Consider the following 18916-nt stretch of genomic DNA (forward strand, 5'->3'; position numbering starts at 1 on the left):
AGGTTGATAGGGTTGTTAAGAAGGCGTATGGTGTGTTGGCTTCCATTAACAGGGGGATTGAGTTTGAGCCACGAGGTTTTGCTGCAGCGTAATAAAACCCTGGTTAGACCACACTTGGAATATTGTGTTCAGTTCTGGTCGCCTCATTATAGGAAGGATGTGGATGCTTTGTAGAGGGTTCAGAGGAGATTTACCAGGATGCTGCATGGACTGGAGGGCATGTCTTATGCAAAACGGTTGAGGGAGCTAGAGCTGTTCTCACTGGAGAGAAGAAGGAAGAGAGGTGACTTGATAGAGGTGTACAAGATGATGAGAGGCATGGATAGAGTGGATAGCCAGAGGCTTTCCCCCAGGGTGGAAATGGCTGTCACGACGGGACATAATTTTAAGATGATTGGAGGAAGGTATAGGAGAGATGTCAGAGTCGGTTCTTTACACAGAGTGGTGGGTGCATGGAATGCACTGCCAGCAGAGGTGGTCGAGTCAGAGTCATTAGGGACATGGACAGCAGTAATTGAAGGGGTGTAGGTTCGGTTGATCTTAGATTAGGAGAAGTGGTCGACGCAACATCATGGGCCTAAGGACCTGTATAATGCTGTACTATTCTATGTTCCACCTCCACCTCGACCATATTGATGCACACAGGGGTGTGTACAGAACTTTGCTTCCTGAAGTAATGATCAGCTCTTTAGTTTTGCTGACACTGAGGGAGAGATTGTTGTCGCTGCACCACTCCAGTAGGTTGTCTTCCTCTCTCCTGTATTCTGACTCATCATTGTTTGAGATCCGACCCACTATGGTTGTGTCGTCAGCAAACTTGTAGCCAGATTTTGCCACGCAGACGTGTGTGTATAGGGGCTAAATACGCAGCCTGGTGGGGCCTGGGTTTTGAAGACTATCGTGGAGGAGATGTTGTTGTTTATTCTTACTGATTGTGGTCTGTGGGTCAGAAAATCGAGGATCCAGTTCCAGAGGGAGGAGCCAAGTCCTATGCTTTGGAGCTTTGATATGAGCTTTTCAGTTTATATACCAGTTTCTTTAAATCTCCAGAGGACTTCCAAATTGGCACTATGCTCTTTGGGTGTTGCCTCCGTTGCTAAGATTTCGTCCAAATACATGATAACATTTGGGATCCCCTGTCACAGGCTCTCCACCGTGTACTGTGATATAGTGTAGATGAAACCTCGAAAGGCAACCTTGTATATTGGAATAAACTTTCCCCAGTCTTCCAGAAGTTTCAGTTCCACTTCAAACTTTTTGGTTTTGGGCACGAGTACCGGTTGGACTATAAAATAATTTTTAAAAAAATATAATTTTTATTGGAATTTTTTTACAGAAAATATAAAACATAACGACAAACAATGAAATGCAACAAAATAACCCATAATAACTGTAACACCCCCAGACCGTATCGACGCATGTATCACATCCCCTCACCCCCCCAACCCCAATGAACAACAAAAGAACTTAAAAATAAATTAAAATTAGATAAACAAACAAACATAGTCATCGTCCGCCCCCCCCCCTTTTCCCTCCCCCTCCCTTTTCCCTCCCCCTCCCCCTTCCCCCTCCCCCCCGGGTTGCTGCTGCTACTGTCCCAGTACCCTATCGTTGAGCCAGAAAGTCGAGAAAAAGTTGCCACCGCCTAAAGAACCCTTGTACCGACCCTCTCAGGGCGAATTTGACCTTCTCTAGCTTAATGAAACCCGCCATGTCATTGATCCAGGTCTCCACGCTTGGGGGTCTCGCATCCTTCCACTATAGCAAGATCCTTCGCCGGGCTACTAGGGACGCAAAGGCCAGCACACCGGCCTCTTTCGCCTCCTGCACTCCCGGCTCCATCCCAACCCCAAAAATCGCGAGTCCCCATCCTGGCTTGACCCTGGATCCCACCACCCTCGACACCGTCCTCGCCACCCCCTTCCAGAACTCCTCCAGTGCCGGGCATACCCAGAACATATGGGCATGGTTCGCTGGACTCCCCGAGCACCTGACACGCCTGTCTTCACCCCCAAAGAACCTACTCATCCTCGTCCCAGTCATGTGGGCCCGGTGCAGCACCTTGAATTGGATGAGGACTATAAAATAATTTTGATGTTGCATCAGACTCTATGCAGGTTTTGGCCTTTACCCCTTTTATGCACCTAGCTCTCACTTAAAAACTTCAGATACTTATACAAAAGTTCCTGGAAAACCCCGTCCATGAAGCTGAATATTTCCAGCCAATTTAGCCTGATTTTCTTCAGCTAGTCTCGCTCCATGAGGCTTGTCCCCTCTCCTTTTACTGCGATTAAAGGTAAATAGGCAGACTGGTGCTGATATGATACTGGTGCTGATGTCGTGCCCATTATCTTCAGAACCTCCCCAGGTTAAAGTGGCCATTATACTGCCGCGATGCAAAGGTTATAGCACTCTCTACAGATACTTGTATCTCTGCTCTCCTACCACCATGGCAGCAACACCTGTATCTACACCCATATTTGATCGATGGCTGATAACATTACCGACAATTTTTTTTTGGGGGGGGGGCGGGGTGCCTTACTTAACTTCATGTTGAGCTTCTCAACTTTGAACTTCTCTCCTAGGTCTTCCATAAACGTATTCACTGAAGTCATCGATTTTTTTGGAGGGGTGAACTAGGTGTTGTCTGTCTGTTCATCTGACTTGTATATGGCCTTTTCTATTGACTGTGAAACAAATGAACTCTTTGCATTTGCATCTACCTTGGGGATGGTCTCCCCCATAATGTTCACAAGCCTCTAGACCCCGTGACTGATGGTCACTCTTCCTTTTCTCAACCTCTGCTGCACCTTCACTAAGGTTACTTTGAGTGGCTGCCATTTCCCACCATAATTGATTTACCTCGCTTAAAAGCGCTTTGTTCAGTGCCTTCGATCACTTGAGCCAACTCAACCACTTTGTATAAGGATATCCTGATTTCTGCCCACAACGTCTTCTGAATATTCAAGTTATTGATACCACCGACCAAATGGTCACGTAACCTGTGAGAGGTGGACCAATGTTCAGCCATCTGTCAAAGCCTGGCTAAAAAAGCGGATACGGTTTCTTCAGCAACCCTAATAGCTGAATTGAATTTCTGGCACTGAATATGATGGTAGGTTGGGGTTGTAGTGGTCTCTCACTAGTTGATTGAAAGACCTGGGGCTGAATTCTCCGCCGTCAGGATTCTCCGTTTTGCCGACAACCCAGGGGTTTCCTGATGGCGTGGGGCTGCCCCACAATGGAAAATCCCATTGACTAGCTGGCGAAATGGAGAATCCCGATGGCACCAGAAATATCGGCAGGACGGAGAAATGCGCCCTTGAAGTCCGGAGCCTCTGGAGATGTCAGGCTTCTCACAAGGTTATATATCTGTTGTTATGGGCCAGGGTTCAGAGAACACCAAAGTATATCATGGAATTCACCTGACCTACAACTGTTTATAGATTTTGCATATGAGGAGCACAAGGGCCTATTTTTAAGGTGTTATGCAACAGTGCCTTAAACACTTTAAATCAAAAACAAAGTTTATTCTACAAATTCAGTTAACCTTTTATAAACACAAATAGTCAGTATTTTTATCAACTAGAAAACCTAAATACCCCACACAGCTACAGTATTCTATATTTAACCCGTAATAACTTCCCTTTACTTTTTCACTCGAGTAACAACATCCATAAATCAGACAATCCCTTTTTACCACAAAACAGTAGGTTTGAATTCCTTCCAGAACACAGTTATTACTTTGAAGTTATCAAGTGGGCAGCAGGGTAGCATGGTGGTTAGCATAAATGCTTCACAGCTCCAGGGTCCCAGGTTCGATTCCCGGCTGGGTCACTGTCTGTGTGGAGTCTGCACGTCCTCCCCCTGTGTGCGTGGGTTTCCTCCGGGTGCTCCGGTTTCCTCCCACAGTCCAAAGATGTGCGGGTTAGGTGGATTGGCCATGCTAAATTACCCGTAGTATCCTAATAAAAAGTAAGGTTAGGGGGGGGGGGGGGGGGGGGGGGTTGTTGGGTTACAGGTATAGGGTGGATACGTGGGTTTGAGTAGGGTGATCATGGCTCGGCACAACATTGAGGGCCGAAGGGCCTGTTCTGTGCTGTACTGTTCTATGTTCTAAGTGATTTGGAGACACCTTTTTAACATGCAGAGAGAGACTCCCAAGATCCTTGTAGTCTGAATACAGCTTCCAGCTGTCTAAACCGAAAGTAAAACTCGGAGCCATAAACAGCTTCCAGCTCAAAACAAAAGTAAAAACCAGATCCACAGTCCAGATCCACCCACACAATGACATCACTGCAGCCATTTGAGAAGACAAATAGTTCTTAAAGGGACATTCCCATGACGCTGTGGGCGCAAACTGAGAGTAATATATGTTTTGCTTGTCTTCTGCTGTAATTTACTTGGCAGTGAAAAAGTATTAAAGCCTTTCGACATAATGGCCCTAACTTTCATCCTCCAAATCAAAAGGATGATTTTCCCAAATACTGACATAGCTATTTGACTGGCTGTTTCTTTATCTTTTTGCAGATCTCCAAGAGGCCACTTCTTTCCCCCCCTTCCAAAAGTCGACAACTTGTCCTTTTCCACTGTACTGATTTATTCTTGTCGCCAATGTTTTAGCATAAGGTTATACAATGAGGTAGAGTTAAATCACAACAGTGATTTGTTAACAAAGGAAGAACTTTACATTTACAGATTAACACAGGACCAGTTCCTTCGATTTGCAAGCTTTCTCTGATGATTCCCTGGGTCGATACCCTGGCACCCGATATGCCCAAGTTCGCATGCTCCCCTTCCAAAGGTTCTGGGTGGGTCACGTGGCTTGTTAAGGATCGTCCCTTGAAGGGGTTACACTATTATAATTGCCTTGCGTGGTTAACTGAGCTTAATCTAGCTAATTTAATTTAGAGTCCAACAAAATAACCCTGTCTGGACAAACACACAAATCCTTCTCCCGTCACAGCAGTAGGAGGGATGGGAGTAAAAGGTGAAGTTGATCACTCAGACCATTTGTCTGTTCCTTGGCATCTGTTGTAGCACAAATTACAACGGAAGCCCAATTTGGTTTACAAATTGTTGAAATGAAACCTTTACTTGCACTGACTGAGGCAAATTTTTTTTTTTGGGTTCTGTTTTCTGTTTATATTGCAGCCATCTAATGTGGCTGATGTTACAGCTGTTAATGTCAGGGTTTGGAACCAACGTCCCATTATAAAACAATGGAGAGTGCTGATTTGTATGGGAAATGTGACAGAGAGCTGGTGTAAAATGCTATTCTTTGTGATGAGAAAACCAATAAAGCAACCTTGAGAGGGTGGTTGAGGCAGGTACTCCAGCAACATTTAAGAAGCATTTAAATGAGTACTTAAATTGCCACGGCATAGTCGGCTATGGACTAAATGGGGGGCACGGTAGCACAAGTGGCTAGCACTGTGACTTCACAGCGCCAGGGTCCCAGGTTTGATTCCCTGCTGGGTCACTATGTGTGCGGAGTCTGCCCGTTCTCCCTGTGTCTGTGTGGGTTTCCTCCGGGTGCTCTAGTTTCCTCCCACAGTCCAAAGATGTGCAGGTTAGGTGGATTGGCCATGATAAATTGCCCTTGGTGTCCAAAAAGGTTCGGAGGGACTACTGGGTTACAGGGATAGAGTGGAGGTGAGGGTTTAAGTGGGTTGGTGCAGACTCGAAAGGCCAAATGGCCTCCTTCTGCACTGTATGTTCTATGTTCTAAGTGCTGGTAAATGAGATTGGTATTTGACAGTCGGTATAGACATGGCGGCCCAAAGGCTCTGTTTCTGTGTTCTATGACTCTATGATTTTAAATCCTGACCTTGATGAACAAGTGACATAACTACTTGGAGCTACACGACAAGTAAAAATGTTGCTGCTGAATGGGGAAGGACTTAATTTGGTGACTCATTGAGTAACCCCACGAACAGGAACTTTATATGGTAGCAGTGAGTAACTCCAAACTTGTATGATAAATTGAAATCTTCTTGATTGTTCTGCATTTGAATGTTGAGTATGAAATAAGTTTAGTCATTCTTTTGTGATCTGTTCAGAAATGTATTTTGCTGATGTAGTTATTTTTTCATTTGACCTGATTTCAAATGTGGCTTTGCCACCTTTAATGTCATGAATCAGAGAAGGTGCTTGAGGTAGAAGAACCTTTATTCATTAGTGAATTCTTCCAGTCATTGGAAACCTTATAATGTGCCCATTGTTTTTATAAAGTGTCTACTGGTCTATCAAACTTGTGATAATTGATGATAAAATGCAGTAGCAAGTGGATTCTAATTGCAGTTCTCTCCGACATCACTCTCCAGTTGTGTATTAGGGGCTGCGACCTCCTGTTTGGGGTTGAGGTTTGGGATATTGTGGATGAAGGGCATTCATAGTTTTAAACCATTCTATATTATAAACAGTACTCTTGGTATGTAAAGTCATGACTTAAACCAACTTCCCTCATTCCCTGATTGCTATAGTGCTCCCTTGATTGCACCTCTTCCACAAACATTCACTCCTTCCACCACTAACGGACAGTGGCAACAATGTGCACCATCTCCAAGATGCACTGCACAAACTCACCAAGGCTACTTAAACACCACCTTCCAAACTCACGACAACTACCATCTAAAAGGACGAGAGCAGCAGATACCTGGGACCACGACCTGGAATTTCCTCACCAAGCCCACTCACCATCCTGACTTGGAAAAGTATCTCCATTCCTTCACTGTCCCCATGTTTTAAAAATCCATGTTTGAAAGACAACCTGGCTCTTTGGCGTCAGAGGTGTAAGTAAAGCATCATGAAAGTTTGGGCTAATGGACTTTTATTTAGATTAAGAGAGCTCCCTGAGGAGTAGATAATTAGATACATTGTGTTCAGCTTAAAAAGATCATGTTGTTGATGGGAGGAACCATGGGTTGAAGCAGTCAGGTGTTTAAATTTTCATGGTTATTTTATGGCTGGAAGGTGCGCTGAGAAAGCTTCTGAAGAAATAAAGCCAGAGATTCTGCATTATTCTGACAGGGTGTCAGGTCTCGTTCTTTCAAGTAATCTCAAAAGATACCTCTTTCTCAAAGTGGACTATCCAAGACATCTCTATGCAGCAGGTATTCCTGAGTGCTAACTCTATTTAAAAGTGGATTGAGATCAGAGATGGTATTGTTGTTTCAGTGGAAATAAAGATAGCAGTTGAGGGTTATTGTGTCACTGTGTTGATTAATACTTTTAATCCCTGATAAGGTCCTTATCTCTCCTCCTTTAAGTGCAAAAGGAATGCATTCATGAACAGGTTTTACATTCGACTGGTTTAGCCATTCACTGCCAGATCTGGCTGGATTGGATCGTGCTCCTGACTGCTAAACTGTTGACCACCTAACTACCCTCCTGGCTCTCATGTTAGCTGGTAGTGTTAACTGTTCTTTTTACTCAAGTCTTCCCCTTTCTTCATCAAATCTGCCGCCATGACCCCTAATCTCAAAATAAAATCAGCCCTTGACACCTCTATTCTCGCAAATTACCACATCGTTCATCTCCAACTTGCCTTTATTCTCATAAATTCTGGATTGCCTCCCAAATCTGCATCCATTTTTTCCCATTTGAATCACTCCCATCAGGTTTCCAACCCCGCTCCAAATGGAAGCCCCTCTTAGCAAGTCACGGGACATTGGGCTAAACTGAATTATCTCTCCTCGTCCTTTTTCACCTGTCTTCAGCCTTTGACCCTGTTGATCATAGCATCCTCATCTGACAACTCTTTTGTCAGTCGCGAGGCTAGGTGGGACTGCATTTCATCTGTGCAACTTTGCATCCCATTTGAGGACATCCGAAACACTGCTGTCTGTGCCCTAACTTGTACAAAGCCATGTTCTATGCCCTAAACTGTGGAATCCCTTAACCTCTCCGTCTCTTCTCCGCTCTTTCCTCCTTTAAGACATTCCTGAAAATCCAGCTCTATGACCAAGCTTTTGGTAATCTGCCCTGTTAGCTCTTTATGTGGCTCAGTGTCAAATACTTGTTTTCTAACACTATATGCATGCTATATGAATGCAAGTTGCTGCTGAGTTAGCTGTTGCATGTCCTTAGAAAGTCGGCAGAAATTACCAAGTGGTATGACCAGATGACCAGTGTAGGGAGATTGATGGCATTTAGAGGAATCAGCCAAATTAATTAGCTGGTTTGAAAAGTTGCCAACCATTTTCAAATCTTTATTGGAAGGTAACTTGCACCAAAAACAGAAACGATAAACAAGTTTATTATGATCACTGATTTTAAAATACTCATATACCTGAACAGTGGGATACAGTGTTGGTGAAGAGCTAACTGCTTTTGTGATTTTATTTGGCTAGTCGGAGTCTTGTACATTGTTGCTCTAAAATCTGATGAAAGAATCGCACCCGGTGTATAGTTTGCTCCTCCAACAATGAGCTTTGTGTATGAATGCAACTCATGCATATGGTTTCATAGTTTGTTAATGTTATAGGTTTTTCCCCATAAATTATTTAGAAAACTGAATGTTTCTGTGTCTCTCTCTTCAGCATCTGGAACAGGAGAAGCACGAGTTGCGGAGACGATTTGAGAACCGTGAGGGTGAATGGGAGGGCCGTGTCGCTGAACTGGAGAGTGATCTGAAGCAGCTTCAAGATGACTTGGAGAGACATCAGGTCCAGCTACGCGAGGCAAACAAAGAGAAAGTAAGAGCTTTGAGGGAACTCTCTGAACAAAACCAACGCCTCTTGGAACAGCTCACCAGGGTAAGCATTGTGATTGTTGACACTGGGGGAAGGAGCGGAGTGGAGGTTCAGGCTCCTTCCCTAATATTTTACAACAGATCAAATTTGCTTTTGCGCAAATGTAATGCTTTAAATGTTATTCTGTATATTAAAATATTGTAGCTACATGGTGACTGGAGAAGGTGCGTACCTCCTGAAGTGCTTTTATTGACAGAGTGGCACATAGGAGGTTGAGATAGGCATTGGCAGAGATGCGATGATCTATCTGGAATGGCACAGGCTGATGGTTGGTGATGGGGCTTGCCACTGAGGCATATGTTTGTGCATTTGCGAAGGTTCAAAAACATGTTAGCAAGGGACCTGTGCATGGAGCTAATGGCAATAAATTGAGTGTGTAAGAACTGTGTGTCATAAAAACACCCAAGCCTCATGTCAGGGAGGGTGAGTGTCAGTATGTAATGAGTAAGAGATTTCAATGTGGAGATATCTGCTTTTAGTGCTGTGTAAAGTATTTCATTTTGATGGGATTAAGAAGGTATGAATCCAACACAGATGAGCTGTTACCATGGAAGCAGGGCTACTCGATTAACTTGCAGAAGATAAAATTGCTGAGTCACTGAATGTATGGGCATGTTATATCTGGTCACTGGATTCTGCTGGTCTGTATTTTCATCAATTCTTAAAATGGTAAATGGGCTCCTACAAAGCTACGACTAACATTGAAGAGACAGCATTATGTCTGTTACTGCAGCAAATTCTACAGCATTTATTAACTTGTTACATTTCACGTTTAAATTCAATTTCAAACAATCAGGTGCTGCTTATTTCACGCTCAGTGTAACTCTATTCCCAACCAGCATCAACCCTCGGCTACGTGCTTACTGGCCCTGCAAATGACGTACCAAATTGTAGACGCATTTAAGTGAAATGAAAGCAGTGGGCCTTGATTTCAGAATGGATATAAAAGAAAATCTCTGTAGAGATCTGTAATAAACACAGTAATTGGAATATAGAGTGAGGTAGTCTATGTCTGAAAGGCAGGTTAATGTTGTTGGTGGGATACTTAATTGGTGAAATCCCTGTGACCGATCGGTATTCGCATGTATTCCTGGTGCTTTAATTTGCTGCACAATACAATCCAGCTCTTGGAGTCTTGCTACTCTTGTCCCTTGCTTCTTCCCTGTAACTCAGTAACAATCAGGTAACATGAGGTGCAGAGAATTGTAGGCTGCAAGCCTGCATCCCACCATTATTTGACACAGCACATTGGTAATGCAAATATTAGTTTTTTATGAATTGCTGGCTCTAGAACCCCCCCCCCCCCCCCCCCCCCCCCCCGTCGGAGAATCCCAGGTCCCAGGTGGGCGGCGTGAATCCTGCCCCGCCACTCCGACGCCGGCTGCCATATTCTCTGGCGTCTGTTTTCAGGCGGGGCGGGGTTCACGCCACGCCAGTCGGGGGCCGTTGGCAGCGGCTCCCCCGGCAATTCTCCGGGCCCCGATGGGCCGAGCAGCCATCGTTTCCTGGCTAGTCCCATTGGTGTGAAATGGACATGGTCCATCACCAATCTGCGGGTGGGCCTGTGCCGTGGGGGCACTCTTTCCTTCCGCGTCGGCCTCTGTAGAGCTCTGCCATGACGGGCGCAGAGAAGAAACCCCCTGCGCATGCACAGGAACACGCCTGCCGGACTGCGCATGCGCGGAACCACGTTGGCGGTTCTGCGCATACGCCACTCGCGCTGGCCCTTCGCAGCCGGTTGGCGTGACACCAACCCCCTCCGGCACTGGCCTAGCCCTCGGAAGTGCGAAGGATTCCGCACCTTCCGGTCGGCCCGGCGCTGAAGTGGTTCGCGCCGCTCTTGGCGCTGGCGTCAGCCCATCCGGCCAGTTGCGGTAGAATCCTGCCCAGTATATCTGAGATTGATTATTGCAGGGCACTCTTTAAAACTCTTCATGACTACAATTATGAGAAAGGAGTGCAGGTTAGTGGATTGGCCATATTTTTAAAAATTAAAACAGTAAAAAATATATACAAGGCCAAACGGTACAAACACTAATTTTGTGTTGGAGAAACAGGGTACCCTCCCCTCAGTACCAACATATGGGGAGGGGGGGTGGTAGGATACTCCCAGGCCTGAATCCTCCACCACGCTGAGTGTGGTGGGCGACACGGGCCCACCAACCATTGGCCATGCTAAATTGCTAAGATGTACACGTTGGGTGAGGTCATGGGGTTATGGAGATAGGGTGGGGGAGTGGGCCCAAGTCGGGGACTCTTTCAGAGGGTCGATGCAGACCCGGTGGGCCGAATGGCCGCCTTTTGTGATTTATGGAATCCACAACAACTGAACCGTGTCCACCTTCTGAAATGGTTTTCCTGTAGATCTGAGGTAACTTTTGCCTCTAATCAAAATGGTTATTTTGGGTTAGTCACATTATTGTGATTTGCCACCGCCCAGCAACATCTGTCCTGTACCAATGAAATACAGATGCTGCTGCTGCAGGTATAACCCTGATTAGCATTCAGTCTCGCTATGAGTCTTAAGTAGGTGAATTTAAAACTATGTTGCATCTGTCATTTCAGGACTCCGTCAAATCAAGGATCATCAAGAGCTGTCAGTGTATATGTGGGAAAGGGTGGTACGAAGGTGGTTGATTATAAACATCAATTTGATAGCTGTGTGCTACATTTAGCTGGTGCAGAATAAGTGATTTGGTCCATCACAAATTCAGGTCACTAGTTAAAGCGCAATAAATGGGTCCAGTTCCTTCTGAATAGACTAGTTCTGGATCTCAAACACTTAATGCTCATTGTCGCCTTGTTGGTTGCTTCCATTATTTTATTTTTATTATTTTGTTTTCGCCTGTTCCTTTTACATCCTGTGTGTGTTCTGTACTTCCATTGAACCAAGTGACTCCCCCATCACCTTCTGCCCCCCACCACCAAATGTTGTTGAAGATGGATTCTAAATGGCAGCTCAGATCCATTTTGTGTGCAACAATGCAAATTAGTCTCCACTTGTTCCGATCTAGATTTTGAACAATTTAAAGAAACCAATAACACAACTTACCCGGCACTGTTAGGAGAATATGAAGTATTGTGCTAATATGTAATGAGGTGGTCTTGTGGGGACAGCCTCTGAGCCAGAAGCTCTGGGTTCAAGTCCCATCCAAATACAATTTGTAAATCCTTCCAACATGTGGAAGAGGTAAGAATGGGAGATTCCTGGTCAGCCAAGTCATAAGAAAGGAAGTGGAGACTTGTCCATTGCTGTCCATCGCTGTGTGTGTGTGGTCAGAGATTGGTTCATAAAATGAAGGCACTTGTTGTAGGAGGTGATATACTGTCATGGATTAGGGATTTGTTAACTGGCAGACAACAGAGAATAGGAATAAATGGGTCATTGACGCATTGGCAGGCTGTGACTAATGGGGGATCATGAAGAACCGTGCTTGAGCACCAGCTGTTCACAATATATATCAGTGATTTGGATGCGGGGACCAAATGTGATGTTTCCAAGTTCGCTGATGACACCAAGCTGGTTTGGAGTGTATGTTTTCATGAAGATGCAGAGCACCTTCAAGGGGATTTGGAAAGAGTTAGCGAACAAGTAAAAACATGGTAGATGGAATATAGGGAGCAATCCTCCAACCGCGCTGCATTGGAAAGGCAACGTGGCCAATGAAATCCATGGGGCTGAAAGTTGATAAGTCCCTGGAACCTGACCTTCTACATCCCAGAGTGTTGAAAGAGATAATATCGGAGGTGTGACAGCAGAATGTACCCAAGGGCATGTCAACAAGACTCCTGGGATCTATCTGTCTCACACCGCCTCACGAGATTCAGCGCAATCGCGAAAGTTGTTGCAAGGGAATCCTGCCCACAATGGACAGGATCACCTTTTAGCAAATCTTCATATTAGAGTGAGGCAGTAAGCTGTACACTAATGTGCAGATTCCCAAGGTACCTGAGGCTTTGGGATTCAATTTCTTCGCCTCGGGGACCTCGGCCGCGCGTTCCCCGTTCAGGCCCCTTATTCAAAGTGAGTCATGTTGAATAGCCATGTATTTCTCAGCACTGCGAGTGCTCGGAAACACAAAAGGGGACCAGACGGAACAGCACTCGTGGGGGTCTCCAAGGGGATCGGAAGGACCCCAGCAGCATGGGGTGGTGTCCTGGGCACCTTGGCATTTTCAGCCTGGGCACCTTGGCAGCGCAAAGATGCCCATTTGACACTGCCAGTGTACCAGGTTTGCACTACCAAGGTGCCAAGCTGAAACCATCGTGATTGGGCCGGAGTTACCCACCGTGGATGTTTCTCATGTTGTGTTCGGGCTGGTGGGGGGAGGAGAGGTCTGGCATTCTTTTTGGGGCCTTGGAGAACTCTTGCTACAACAGGGAGCTTCGGCGAGCTGAGTGTGGCCTGTGTGCGGCCTCGGCCGCGCGTTCCCCGTTCAGGTCCCTTATTCAAAGTGAGTCACGTTAAATAACCATGTATTTCTCGGCACTGCGAGTTCTGGGAAACACGCGGCTAAATGAGCTCGCCCAGGGACTTTGATCCCTTTTGGGAAGATCACGCCCCATAATGTTAAAAATGTGGTAAGAGGAACAGATGTGCAGAATATTTCTCAAATTGTAAGAGATTAGAAAGTATAGATATACAAAGGTATCTAGGTGTCCAAGTTAGTAAGTCGCTGAAATTAATGTGCAGGTGCGGCAGGCAATTAGGAAGGGTAATGGTACGTTGGCCTTTATCGCAAGAAGATTTGAACACAGAATTAATTAAGTCTTTCTTCAGTTGTATGGGTTGGGTTGCACCTGGAGTGTGTAGTTTAGGTTCTCTTACCTTAGAAATGATGTTATTGCCATAGAAGGAGTGCAATGAAGGGTCGCTAAACTGGTTCCAGGACTGTCCTATGAAAGAGATTGGGAAACTGGGCCTGTATTCTTCGGAGTTTCGAAGGTGGAGAGATGATCTGATTGTGGGCAGCACGGTAGCCTTGTGGTTAGCACAATTGCTTCACAGCTCCAGGGTCCCAGGTTCGATTCCAGCTTGGGTCACTGTCTGTGTGGAGTCTGCACATCCTCCCCGTGTGTGCGTGGGTTTCCTCCGGGTGCTCCGGTTTCCTCCCACAGTCCAAAGATGTGCGGGTTAGGTGGATTGGCCATGATAAATTGCCTGTAGTGTCCAAAATTGCCCTTAGTGTTGGGTGGGGTTACTGGGTTATGGGGATAAGGTGGAGGTGTTGACCTTGGGTAGGGTGCTCTTTCCAAGAGCCGGTGCAGACTCGATGGGCCGAATGGCCTCCTTCTGCACTGCAAATTCTATTCTATGAATAGACAGGGGAGATGCAGGTAAATAGCCTAGAACCAGGGGACACAATTTGATAATAGGGGGCAAATCACTTAGGACTGAGATGAGGAGAAATTTCTTTCCTCAGAGGGTTGTGAATCTTTGAAATTCTCTCTGTCTCTCTCTGTCTCTCTCTGTCTCTCTCTGTCTCTCTCTGTCTCTCTCTGTCTCTCTGTGTCTCTCTCTGTGTCTCTCTCTGTGTCTCTCTCTGTGTCTCTCTCTCTGTCTCTCTCTCTGTCTCTCTCTCTGTCTCTCTCTGTGTCTCTCTGTCTCTCTCTGTCTCTCTCTGTCTCTCTCTGTCTCTCTCTGTCTCTGTCTCTGTCTCTGTCTCTCTCTCTCTCTCTCTCTCTCTCTCTCTCTCCCACCACCACCACCATCGTGGAAGTTCATTCATTGAGTATCCTTCAGGCAGAAATTGATGGATTTCTAAATGCCGATGATGTGAAGGGATACGGGAATAGTGGGGAGACGGGGGATGGATAAAAGCATTGAAGTGGATGATCAGCCATGATCGTATTGAATGGTGGAGCAGACTCAATGGGCTAAATGGCCTCCACCTGCTCCTATGTTCCTAAAATCTGTGCCACATTAATCAGTCTTACTGAATGATTCTTTTTCTCTTGTTAAGTATTTGACTCATCCACCTCCACTGATATTCTTCAGAATTTCAACACCATGTCTTCAAAAGCTTCAAATAAAACACATTGCCAACCAATACAAATTTCCAGAATAGTTACAGGGGGCAAGATTTTATGACCCCTCCCACCCCGCAGGATATTATGGTCATCAATTTAAATGGCCCACCATATGCGCCCAGTGGGGGTATGGACGGTCCCAGGGTCCTAAAATCTTGGCCAGGGTCTTTCTTCAATTTAAATAACCACTGTTAAATTTTTAGGAGCGGCTGCCACTTAAACATACGTCTAAACAAATTACACATCAAGTTAATTACGCATCAAGTAATGCTTGAAATGTGTTTCTCGGTTACCTACCTCCCATGTTGTAAGATGTTGAGCATAGTTCGGTAGGTCTTATTACATTGTCAACTATAAGTATTTATTAGCTGCTGGAAATGATATACATATACCCCTGTGGAGGGACAGGTAGTATTGAGGAAGCAAGAGGGCTGCAGAAGGATTTGGACAAGCTAGGAGAGTGGGCAATGAAGTGGCAAATTAAATACAATGTGGAAAAATGCGGTTATGCACTTTGGAAGGAGGAATTTAGGCATAATCTATTTTCTAAATGGGGAAATGCTGTGGAAATCGGAAGCACAAAGGGACTTGGGAGTCCTTGTTCATGATTCTCTTAAGGTTAATGTGCAGGTTCAGTCGGTAGTTAAGAAGGCAAAAGTTTGCATTCATGACAAGACCAGGGAAGTACTGAGGCTGTATAAGGCTCTGGTCAGACCCCATTTGGAGTATTGTGAACAGTTTTGGGCCCTGTATCTAAGGAAGGATGTGCTGGCTTGGAAAGGTTCCAGAGGAGGTTCACAAGAATGATGACTAGAATGAAGAACTTGTTGTATGAGGAACGGTTGAGGGCTCTGAGTCAACACCATAATCCCAGCCAAGCTCATATCAAAGCTCCAAAACCTAGGACTTGGCTCTCCACTCTGCAACTGGATCCTCGATTTTCTGACCAATCAGTAAGAATGGTCAGTGACTTCAGGAAGCAAAGTACTGTACACACCCCTGTCAGCATCAATGGGTCCATCCACGTCAACGCTACCAGCAAGAAAGCACAACAGCGCCTATACTGCCTCAGGAAACTAAGGAATACCGCCCAGTCCATCACACGAACCTGCTTCCCATCCATTGACTCCATCTACACCTCTCGCTGCCTGGGGAAAGCGGGCAGCATAATCAAAGATCCCTCCCGGCTTACTCACTCTTACTCACCCGGCTTACTCACTCTTCCAACTTCTTCCATTGGGCAGGAGATACAGAAGTCTGAGAACACGCACGAACAGACTCAAAAACAGCTTCTTCCCCACTGTCACCAGACTCCTAAATGACCCTCTTATGGACTGACCTCATTAACACTATACCCTGTATGCTTCATCTGATGCCAGTGCTTATGTAGTTACATTGTATATCTTGTGTTGCCCTATTATGTATTTTCTTTTATTCCCTTTTCTTCCCATGTACTTAATGATCTGTTGAGCTGCCCGCAGAAAAATACTTTTCACTGTACCTTGGTACACGCGACAATAAACAAATCTAATCCAAGTGTGGGGCACTGGGAGCAGTGTTCTGGTCGCAGTGTGAAGCTCTGTATAGAGACTCTGTTTCTGTGTCATAGTTACCCTTGTTAGTTGCCAATAAAGCCTTTGTTTTTCTTTACTGATGTCTACCTGGTATTGCTTCGAGCAATCATTTTGCCGACGAGGATAAACTGAATCGATTGCAAGCTTACAGTCGTTGAGTTAGAGGGGGAAGGGAGAAGCCTCTAACAGGAACAGTGAAGTCTGAAAGCACCGGCGATACCAGAGAACAGTGAATGAAAAATGTCCATGATTGGGAAGTTAAACCCATTTCACTTGGGGGCCGAAAACTGAAGCCAGTATATTGAGTGGCTCCATTATTTCTTCATGACAAATGAAAGAATGGGGAGGTTACATAGAACATAGAACAGTACAGCACAGAACAGGCCCTTTGGCCCTCGATGTTGTGCCGAGCCTTGTCCGAAACCAAGATCAAGCTGTCCCACTCCCTGTCATTCTGGTGAGCTCCATGTGCCTATCGAATAACCGCTTGAAAGTTCCTAAAGTGTCCGACTCCACTATCACAGCAGGCAGTCCATTCCACACCCTAACCACTCTCTGAGTGAAGAACCTACCTCGGACATCCCTCCTATATCTCCCACCCTGAACCTTATAGTTATGCCCCCTTGTAACAGCTTCATCCACCCGAGGAAATAGTCTCTGAACGTCCACTCTATCTATCCCCCTCATCATCTTACAAACCTCTATTAAATCGCCTCTCATCCTCCTCCGCTCCAAAGAGAAAAGCCCTAGCTCCCTCAACCTTTCCTAATAAGACCTATCCTCCAAACCAGGCAGCATCGTGGTAAATCTCCTTTGCACCCTTTCCGATGCTTCCACATCCTTCCTATAGTGAGGTGACCAGAACTACACACAATAGTCCAAATGTGGTCTCACCAGGGTCATGTATAGTTGCAGCATAACCCCACGGCTCTTAAACTCAAGCCCACTGTCAATAAACGCTAACACACTATTGGCCTTCTTCACGACTCTATCGACTTAGAACATAGAACATTACAGCGCAGTGCAGGCCCTTTGGCTCTCAATGTTGCACCGACCTGTGAAACCCCTCTAAAGCCCATCTACAGTATTCCCTTATCGTCCATATGCCTATCCAATGACCATTTGAATGCATTTAGTGTTGGCGAGTCCACTACTGTTGCAGGCAGGGCATTCCATGCCCTTACTACTACTTAAGTGGCAACCTTCAGAGATCTGTGGACATGAACCCCAAGATCTCTCTGTTCCTCCACATTCCTCAGAACCCTGCCGTTGACCCTATAATCTGCTTTCAAATTTTTTCTACCAAAATGAATCACCTCGCACTTAGCAGGGTTAAACTCCATCTGCCATTTTTCGGCCCAGCTCTGCATCCTATCAATGTCTCTTTGCAGCCTACAACTGCCCTCCACCTCATCCACTACTCCACCAATCTTGGTGTCATCAGCAAATGTACTGACCCACCCTTCAGCCCCCTCCTCCAAGTCATTGATAAAAATCATAAATAGCAGGGAACCCAGCCCTGATCCTTGTGGTACACCGCTGGTAACTGATCTCTAGTCTGAAAAGTTCCATCCACCCCTGCCCTCTGTCTTCTGCGTGATAGCCAGTTACTTATCCAATTGGCCAAATTTCCCTCTATCCCACACCTCCTTACTTTCTTCATGAGCCGCCCATGGGGAACCTAATCAAACGCCTTACTAAAATCCATGTATATGACATCAACTGCTCTACCTGCATCTATACACTTAATTACCTCCTCAAAGAATTCAATCAAATTTGTGAGGCAAGACTTACCCTTCACAAATCCGTGTTGACTATCCCGGATTAAGCTGCATCTTTCCAAATGGTCATATATCCTATCCTTCAGGACCTTTTCCATTAACTTACCGACCACCGAAATAAGACTAACCGGCCTATAATTAGGTTAAACAGAAAGTTATACTATTTAACAGTTTGTGGGCTTACAACATTATAAGAAGTAATAATATTTATTATTGTCACAAGTGTGTGGCGTCTGCACGTCCTCCCCCTGTGTGCGTGGGTTTCCTCCGGGTGCTCCGGTTTCCTCCCACAGTCCAAAGATGTGCGGGTTAGGTGGATTGGCCATGCTAAATTGCCCGTAGTGTCCTAATAAAAGTAAGGTGGGGGGGGGGGGGGGGGGGGGGGGGGGGTTGTTGGGTTTGAGTAGGGTGATCATGGCTCGGCACAACGTTGAGGGCCGAAGGGCCTGTTCTGTGCTGTACTGTTCCATGTTCTAGGCTTACATTAACTCTGCAATGAAGTTACTGTGAAAAGCCCCTGGTCGCCACACTATGGCGCCTGTTCGGGTACACAGAGGGAGAATTCAGAATGTCCAAATTACCTAACAGCACGTCTTTCGGCACTTGTGGGAGGAAACCGGAGCGCCCGGAGGAAACCCACGCAGACACAGGGAGAACGTGCAGACTGTGGCCCAAGCCGGGAATCGAACCATGGAGGCTCCTGATGCAAAGTCATTTGACCAGTTGGGGAAGCTGGTTAGGGAGCATTTCAAGCCCAGACCCTCTATCATGTTAC

General features: G+C 45.8%; 1 protein-coding gene across 3 annotated transcripts in view; it reads left to right on the forward strand.

Annotated features, from left to right (window-relative positions):
- Nucleotides 1–18916, forward strand: part of bicdl1 (BICD family like cargo adaptor 1) — a 121529-nt gene that overhangs the window by 16279 nt on the left and 86334 nt on the right. For all 3 annotated transcript variants that reach the window (XR_005460070.1, XM_038792121.1, XM_038792126.1), the window contains exon 2: nt 8544–8759. Coding sequence is in view for 2 of the 3 variants with exons in the window: in XM_038792121.1 (XP_038648049.1) it covers nt 8544–8759 (216 nt within the window). In the remaining variant the exon portion in view is untranslated. The remainder of the gene's footprint in view (nt 1–8543; nt 8760–18916) is intronic.

Source organism: Scyliorhinus canicula, chromosome 1 (genome assembly GCF_902713615.1).
Source record: "Scyliorhinus canicula chromosome 1, sScyCan1.1, whole genome shotgun sequence".
Taxonomy (NCBI): domain Eukaryota; kingdom Metazoa; phylum Chordata; class Chondrichthyes; order Carcharhiniformes; family Scyliorhinidae; genus Scyliorhinus; species Scyliorhinus canicula.